The sequence below is a fragment of the Vigna unguiculata genome, chromosome 4, assembly GCF_004118075.2.
Source record: "Vigna unguiculata cultivar IT97K-499-35 chromosome 4, ASM411807v1, whole genome shotgun sequence".
NCBI classification, from domain to species: domain Eukaryota; kingdom Viridiplantae; phylum Streptophyta; class Magnoliopsida; order Fabales; family Fabaceae; genus Vigna; species Vigna unguiculata.
In genome coordinates this window covers 31,058,980-31,067,569 of record NC_040282.1, presented here as the reverse complement: position 1 = coordinate 31,067,569, position 8,590 = coordinate 31,058,980, and the positions used below count along the sequence as shown (strand labels likewise).

At 43.4% G+C, this 8,590-nt stretch overlaps 2 protein-coding genes across 2 annotated transcripts; both read left to right on the top strand.

The window, feature by feature from the left end:
* The first annotated feature begins 996 nt into the window (after positions 1-996).
* LOC114181226 (uncharacterized oxidoreductase At4g09670-like) lies at positions 997-2,672 on the top strand. The gene is made up of 2 exons (XM_028067620.1): positions 997-1,652; positions 1,795-2,672. The coding sequence occupies exons 1-2, from the start codon at positions 1,188-1,190 to the stop codon at positions 2,413-2,415; spliced, it is 1,086 nt and encodes a 361-aa protein (XP_027923421.1). The 5' UTR covers positions 997-1,187; the 3' UTR covers positions 2,416-2,672.
* Positions 2,673-7,576: 4,904 nt separating this feature from the next.
* Positions 7,577-8,322, top strand: LOC114180737 (sporozoite surface protein 2-like). The gene is made up of 2 exons (XM_028067034.1): positions 7,577-7,900; positions 7,933-8,322. Exons 1-2 carry the CDS (start codon positions 7,577-7,579, stop codon positions 8,320-8,322), a joined length of 714 nt encoding a protein of 237 aa, XP_027922835.1.
* The last annotated feature ends 268 nt before the right edge of the window (positions 8,323-8,590 follow it).

Genomic DNA, 8,590 nt, shown 5'->3' with positions numbered 1-8,590 from the left:
TACATTCATTTATTTTTAAAGTTTAGGAATCAAAATATATCAAAGTTTGAAATATAAATGAATTCCAATTTCACGTCCAAATATAGAAATTAAAAACATATTTAATCTTTAATTATTTTAACATTTACATTTAAATACGTAAATGTTTAATATGATATAATGCTCACATCACTATTTCTTGGAAAGATATGAGAGCAAGAAATGGAACCCCCTATTTGAGCTCAAATGTTCATCGAAACTAAACAAAACAAGAGTTGCAACAAATTATTAGGTGTAGAAATAAATGAAGCGATATTAAATTTGTTATTAGAGTTTTTTCAGAATTTGTTTGGAAAAAGAAAAAGTCAAGAGGAAGGTGCTATCATTGAAGAACAACAACATTGACTCTCCTTAAAAAAATAACAAATTTTTTGAAGCAAACACATCACTAAAGGTTATCCTATCTCCAAACAACTCTGAAAATAACATGACATCTTTGACAACTTCGATATCGATTAGAGTCGCATACAAACAAATATAGACATAGAAAAGTTGTATTTTTATAAACACATATAGACATATCCATACATAGACAGGTATTTTTTTTATATGTTATAATAAATGCTTTCGTATAGTAATTGCTCTATTTTCGTTGTTTGTGTGGTGTTTCGTTTTCGAAGAAAAAAAAGAGAGAAAGATGGAAATAGAAAAGAAATGAGTTAAGAAATGTGTAAGAATTGAGATTCGTTTGGTATTATTTGTCAGGGTCAAGGGACATGTAGGTGTGATATGTTAGGTTAAAAATAGACATGTTTCTTTCAAGTTTTTAACACGTTTATCATTGGTGGGTGAGGTGAGGGAAAAAGTATTTTGACATCACCTTTTATAAATGAATACCATTATACAGCTACTTTTTTTTAATAAAACATTATATCATAAGAAAATATTACTTTATAATAAAATATTATATTACAATAAAATAATGATTTATAATGATGTAAGATGATGAGTGTAGAAAAGAAGGTGAGAGTCAACGAACCACTGCTCCTGCTCTCCGTGAGTTGCTTGCACAGTGTCAAATCTGGAACTGCAGAATCTTAAAGTAACACTGGGAATGGTGTAATTTCTTGAAAAGCAAACAACCCTTATGCACGGAGGACACTGTCTCGCTCCAAAACCCTTTCGTCTCCACACTTTCAACTCTCCAAATGGCGGAAACCCCCAAAATCCGTTTCGGCTTCATAGGCTGCGCCGGAATTGGGCGCAGGGTCTCCCGCGCCGTCGCGCTCGCGCCCAACGCCGTCCTGAACGCCGTCGGGAGCCGCTCCCTTGACAAGGCCCGCGCCTTCGCCGCCGCCAATGGCTTCCCCGCCGGCGCCAAGGTGTACGGCTCCTACGAGGCCGTCCTCGACGACCCCGAGGTCGATGTCGTCTACCTGCCGCTCCCCACCAGTCTGCACGTGCGCTGGGCCGTGCTCGCCGCCAGCAAGAAGAAGCACGTGCTCCTTGAGAAGCCAGTTGCTCTTAATGTTGCTGAGTTTGATGAGATAATCGCAGCTTGCGAATCCAATGGAGTGCAGCTCATGGACGGTACCATGTGGATGCACCACCCCCGCACCTCGACGATGAAGGAGTTTCTCTCCGATGTAAACCGTTTTGGCCAGCTCAGATCGGTATGAAACCTGTTTTAATTTCAATTTTGCTTTTTGTTGGAGTAATTTTTAAGTTTTTCTTATTAAACACCAATCATACTAATTTTAAAATATGAAATAACTAAAAATATTGACATACATCGTTTCTTTTCTACTTTCCCAGATTCACTCCAATTTTACATTTAGGGCTAATGCCGATTTTCTTGAGAATGACATTCGTGTGAAGCCAGATCTTGATGCTCTTGGTGCTCTTGGCGATGCAGGTTGGTACTGTCTTAGAGCAATACTCTGGGCTGCCAACTATGAACTACCAAAAACTGTAATCGCCTCGCGCAACCCTGAGCATAATCAAGTTGGGGTTATATTGGCTTGTGGGGCTACTTTGTACTGGGAAGATGGAAAAGCAGCAACCTTCTATTGCTCCTTCTTGTCCAACACGTCAACGGATATAACTGCACTAGGGACAAAAGGAACGCTACATGTTCATGACTTCGTTCTCCCATATGAAGAAAAAGAAGCATCATTTTATGCAGCTACGGAATCAGGTGTTGATGAAGGTGTTACAAAGTGGGTTCCACAGCCAAGCAAGCATGTAATAGAAACTGAGATACCTCAGGAGGCTCTTATGGTAAATGAGCTTGCCCGTTTGGTGGCAGATATCAAATTCAAGAACGCAAAACCCGAGAAGAAGTGGCCAACAATTAGTAGGAAAACTCAACTGGTAGCGGATGCTGTGAAGGCTTCAATTGATAGGGGTTTTGAGCCTGTTCAGATTCAGGAGTGAGGTGAATGTACCGATGTCTGTGTTCCTGTGGTGCATCACAAAAACAATTTCTGTTTTATGTATTTTGAGCAGTTCATTGCTGACCTGTGCAGAAAAGTGGGCATAAAGGGTCTGTAGACAATTTTGCTGTTATTCACGTTATGTTTGTTAAAAAAGATGTACAACAGATTCGGAAGGAAGAGTGATGATTGTGTGCGTTGTATTTGTTGATTTTCAAATAAAGCAAGTATTGACTTGCGATGGTATATACAGAGTTATATAAAATAATCGATTATGGTATAGTACACAAGCTCCACACACTTTGATTAGCCTAATCTGTTTTTGTTTTATATTTTTCTTTGCGGTCAGCAGCATTTTAAATTGAAAAGAATATATGAAGTGTTCTGGTAAAAAGGGGAACCCGAGGTGCACACCGGTCACAACTCGGCCTCTTTCCCAGATACTCGATAATATCACTCTTTCTCACTTCTCTTCGAAAAATGTCTGCCTTTTCTTTGGGGTATGGTACTTGCTTTATATCAGTCCTTCCTCATCCTCCGTTCGGTTACTCTATGGTGGTGGAATGTTGTTGGGAATGCCGAAACGGATGGGAACGTGGTCATGTTCTCCCTACCAAGAGGGAAGTTGGTGTGGTTTTGAGAACAAATATCCCTCATAAATCGGTTGTAGATCGGCCCAGTACACAAGTTCACTTGAAATCGCCCTAGTATGTGGATCGGTTCAAGATCGGCCCATAGATAGTTTGCTCATGTATCGGTCCAGGTCGCGTATTGACCTAGCTTATAGATTAGTCGTCTGCTGGCCCAACATCAAGGTCGGTCTCAAATCGGCCCGAGACAGGATGACCTTATGACCAATCTGGCCCAGATCGACACAATAAATGGCATTAGCTAGGTCAGGCGAAGACTGGTCGAGGGGGCATACACTAACCCTCCGACCTCGAGCACCTTTTTAGACAATGGAGCGAAGAGGTCGTTCAGACTTCCCTGGCGTGTGTCTAGAGTAACGTGCGGCGCGTTTTAATTTCCCTATGCAAAAAACTGCCATTCGTCTTTTCAACATTTAAGGCAACTTCTCTCACACGCTTCTCTTACGTTTTCTCTGGAGATTTTTTTAATCTCTTCCCATTTCGTTGCTCTTCTTCATTTTCTCTTGCTCTTCTCCTCGCGGCGGTCGCAGTTCCAGGCATCTCCGGCAACAGGTGTTCTTTTTCGTTTCTCGCTTTTACTTTTGATTAATTTTCACACTTCTTCTGTTGTGCTCCTTTGGTTTCTGGGGTTCTTTGCCATTCGCCGCATGTCTGGGGTTTTTAGTGTTGGTTTTATGAATGTTGATTCAAAGCTGTAGTTTTTTCGAGCTTTTCTTTTTTGGGGGAGAGTGATGTTTATTTGCGATCGTCGATGGTGGTTGTTTAGTAGTTTTCTTGGTGGTTTTGCAGTTTCGCCGCTGAACTTAGGTTGAGGGAGAGGTTGGTTTGTGCCGTGATTTGGTTAAGAGGTTTTTTGTTTTATCTGTGCTAAGATGACGTCTTATGATGATTTCTATCCTTGGGTGTCGTTACCCCTTCGTAGAGAGACTTCCAGCTTTACTTTAGACAACTTTATAGTTCGGTTCCGCCATGGACAGCCCCTGTGTCAGAGTGACGAAGAGGATGTTCTTGTAGTTCGATGTGAATTAGACGAACCGGTTTGTGTGAACGAGTCCAGCAATCAGTCAGGGCTGTTTTGTTTCTTTTATGCGACCTTGTTCTTTAAGGTTGGTCTGCCACATACTAGGGCGATTTCAAGTGAACTTGTGTACTGGGCCAATCTACGACCGATTTATGAGGGATATTTGTTCTCAAAACCGCACCACCTTCCCTCTTGGTAGGGAGTACATGACCACGTTCCCATCCGTTTCGGCATTCCCAACAATGTAAGACCACGAATTTAATTAATTAAATTAATAATTAATTAATAAATGCGGGAGGCTAGTGCATTTATGACATTAAATTATGTTATGTATGACGTGGAAAAGTACTAGCTCATGTGGTTGAGAGTACTTTAATTGTGTGAAAGGACTTGGGTTTGAGTCCTATGGATGCCAATTGTGTTTAGTTTTGTTATTAATTGTTTTAATGGTATGTTGCGCCACATTTTGTATGAGATAATGCTTGAATTGTGTGTGGTAGCAAGAAACATAAGTTGGCCTGGTGGTTAGCTTTGAGTTGGCATTGGGAAGGTCATGGGTTCAAACCTTGGTGAGTCAAATTTAACTCTTTTTGGCTTAAACTTTAGCTGTGGGAAACCTAGCAGAAATTTGGGAGTGAAGTAGAGAGGGGAAACGAACATGGTGGTACTGTCAGCCTTGGTGATCAAAGGAAATCCCTTAATTTCAAGCTTAGAGCGGGGAAGTTTCAGGTTAGGGGAGCTAAGCCGAATTTCTATGCTTATGGTGTTGTTTTGCATGATTTGTGATGAATTGGGTTCTGAATTATCGTTTTGCCTCTAAGGGAATTAAGGGTTTGGGTTTGGGGTACTCGTTTTGCCTCTAAGGGAATTAAGGGTTTGGGTTTGGGGTACTGTTATATTGAATGTTGGCCTAAATGCATGAGTAGTTTGGGGTTATGAACTGTATATATTACAATTGTGCAAAGTTGTATGTTGGGGCATAATTTCGAGTCCAAATATGTGCATAAGTTTAATGAATTGGTGTTTAATGAATTGGTAAGTGTGAGTTGTATTTTGGGTCTCTGGCACAGTGGGTGCGTGCGTGAATCAGTGCCAAAACCTGCAATTTTTGCTCAAGCGAGTGAGGCTCGCCTAGGCGAGACATGCAGGAACTCATAAACCTCTCTCTGCTCGAGTTGTTCGCTCAGGCGAGGTGAGTTGGTCTTGGGCGACAGACCCTCTCGCCCAGGCGAGAATCCGTGCGCACCTCGAGTGTGTTGGTTGCACATCTCGCGCAGGCGGGGTTTGTTGTTTAGGCGATGATGTGTCTCGCTCAGGCGAGAGCCTCTCGCCTGAGCGAGAATTCGAATAGCGTTCTAATGGAGGTTTACCACACAGCTCAAGCAAGGGTTGAGAGTCTTGGGCAAAACGTGATCTCGCCCAGGCGGGTAAGACTCGCCTAAGCGAGGGTTCGTGGTTGGTTTCATGTATGATGCTCGCTCAGGCGAGGTAACCTAGCCTGAGCGAGGTGAACTGGAATGCTTAGGCGAGAGTTGGATGTTTAAGCCAGAGGTGGATGGATGGTAAGTTCAGAAGCAAAATGGTTGCAATATTGGATTGATTGGAGTTTGTGTGATGATGGGGGATCTACAATGTTCCTAAGATATCTCGATGGTGAGCTTGCTGGAGTTCCATGGGTCGTGGCCCGGAACGTATCTTTGAGTTGTGACTCAGGATAGGGATAAGCACGTGGCATTCTATGGGTTGTGGCCCGGAATGACTTCCTTGAGTGGTGGCTCGGGATAGTGGATGAACACGAGGAACCTTGAGTTGTGGCTCGGGTTGGCGAGTGTGCCGGTGGAGTGTGCTGGTTGTGGCCAGTATGGATGGGTCCAGATGGATTGCCCTCCTCAGTGAGTCCCTGACGAGTTTGGTAGTCCTGGGATGTTGCGGACTATGTTCGTATTTGGGAACTCCACTTGGCGTTACGGTGTGTGATCCGTAGCATGGTTTCCACACGTGCTCTATCGGTTGTGGCCGATAGGTGTGGCAGCAAGGCGCTTCGAGATACATAATAGGAGATGTAGAAGACTGTTAACATGGTTGTAGCCATGTGAAGGAAATGGAACGAGGTTCCCTGATGTACTTAATATACATGGTGGTGGCCATGTGGAGGGAAGGTAACGTGACTTCCATTAGGTGCATCGGTGTACATGGTGGTGGCCATGTGATGGGAATAGAATGAGACTTTATGGGAAAATAAAGGATTCTTGATAAGGTGGTGGCCATGCCGTATAAGAAAGAATTGGTGTTGTTATATTATTTGTACTGGTTAAACATGTATGTGTATATTGATATATATATTCTTGTATGTTTTAACTATTAGCTCACCCTATCTGCTTGTGTTTGGCGATGACCGTGTACGCGATACACGTGAGCAGGTGATGATGCAGGTGGAGCTGGTGAGGCTTAACTATGGAGAGGGGATAGCTTGGGGATTTTATTTCTATGATTTTGAATCAGTTGTAAACATTTATGTTCTTGGACTTTTTATTTTATAATTGACGAATACTTGTCTTAATTTTCGTTATCGATACATGAAATAAATACTCAGATTTCCCGCACTTTGGGAAATGAGGTAATTTTAACTGCGATGTTATTATTTTTATTTAAGAAATAAATGATGCTGATGTATTATTTCTTTTTATTTAATTAAATTCGTAATATCCGGATGGGATGTTACAAACAACATTCCACCACCATAGAGTAACCGAACAATAACCGAACGGAGGATGAGGAAGGACCGATATAAAGCAGGCACCATACCCCAAAGAAAAGGCAGACATTTTTCAGAGAGAAAAGAGTGAGAAAGAGTGATATTATCGAGTATCTGGCAAAGAGGTCGAGTTGTGACCAGTGTGCACCTCGGGTTCCCCTTTTTACCAGAACACTATATATTCTTTTCAATCTTTCTAATAAATATCAAAACTTTATTGTTGTCATTGAAGGACGCGGTACAAATGGATATTTACAAAGAAATATACTTAATAGACAAAATATAAAGTCAAACTGGTTGCAAAGAGATATATTCAAACTTATGAAATTTACAATAGAGAAACATTTGCTCAAATACCAAAGAAGAATATAGGTAGAGGTGTCAATTTGGCCCCTAGTCCATGGGCTAGTTTTGGCCCACTCTTCATAAAGCCCTCTTTTAGGAGGTCCCAAATGAGGGGGGCAAGTAAAGGCCTCAGCCCCTAAAGCCCCCTCTCTAGTGGGTTAGGGGTAGGACTAAGATGGGTTAGGCCCCCCAAGTAATACATTAAGCCAGAGTCAAAGATCAAATCGAACGACCCGGACGGGTCTGAAGACCCAAACAGGCTCGATGAGCCAAACATGTCCAATCACTTGGATAAGTCCGAAGCCCCAAACGGGCTTGACGACCTGGACGGGCCATAAGACCCAAAGACCCAAATCAACCCAACAAACTGGACGGGTTTGAAGACTTAGACATGCCTGATAACATCGAGAGGCCTAACGATCCGGACGGGCATGACGATCCGAACAAGCACGATGACCTGGACGAGGCCGATGACCCAAAAGACATCGACGATCTGTACAGGCTCCACGAAACGGATAAGCCTGAAAACCCGAACGGACTCAATGACCCGAACGAGCCCAATGATCTAGACGAGCGTGACGATCCGAGCGAGCCCGACGACTCGGACAAGCCCAAAGGAAATGACGAACCTGACGACCTGGACGGGCCCGACGACCCGGACAGGCCCAATGATCCAAACGGGATCGACGATATAGATGGGCCCGAAGACCAGGACGTGCTCGAAGATCAAGATAGACTCGACGACAGGACGGACGCGATGACCCAGATGGGCCCGACGACCCAAATGGGCTCGACGATCCAGACAGGCACGACGACAAGGACGAGCCCGACGATAAGGACAGGCCCGACGACCCGGATAAACCCGATGATCTAGACGGGCCCAATGAGACAGACAGACCCAAAGACACAAACATGCCCGACAACCCAGACAAGCCTCACAACCTGGACGAGCCCAATGATACAGATGGGCACAACGACCAAGATGGGCCCGACGACTCGGACGGACCTGACGACTCAGACAAGCCCTATGATCCAAACGGGCCCGACGACACGGACGAGCCCGAAGACACGAATGAGCACGACGACCCGGACAAGCCTCACGACCCGCGGGTACCCGTGGATATCTGTGGATATTAAAAAATTATGCGGATACCAGTATAACAGATACCCAACGGATATGGGTACGAGTACGAGGTAGATATTTATCCAACGGGTAGGGTACGAGGGAGCTACTACCTGTACTCTACTCGCCCCGTTAACATCCCTACCCGCAAGTATTTATTACTTACGGATTACAAGTAACGAGTATTTTAATATTCGTTTATAAACATGTCAAGTGCGAATATCATACTATTTGTACTCGTAGGTATCTGTTACTTGAAAAAAATTAAAATTAAACTTTTAT

Bases quoted from the DNA above. Each gene is read 5' to 3' on its own strand.
- LOC114181226 (XM_028067620.1), top strand. From the start codon at position 1,188: ATGGCGGAAACCCCCAAAATCCGTTTCGGCTTCATAGGCTGCGCCGGA. The intron at 1,653-1,794 runs GTATGAAACCTG...CTACTTTCCCAG, and splicing joins GTTTTGGCCAGCTCAGATCG to ATTCACTCCAATTTTACATT.
- LOC114180737 (XM_028067034.1), top strand. From the start codon at position 7,577: ATGCCTGATAACATCGAGAGGCCTAACGATCCGGACGGGCATGACGAT. The intron at 7,901-7,932 runs GTGCTCGAAGAT...ACTCGACGACAG, and splicing joins ATGGGCCCGAAGACCAGGAC to GACGGACGCGATGACCCAGA.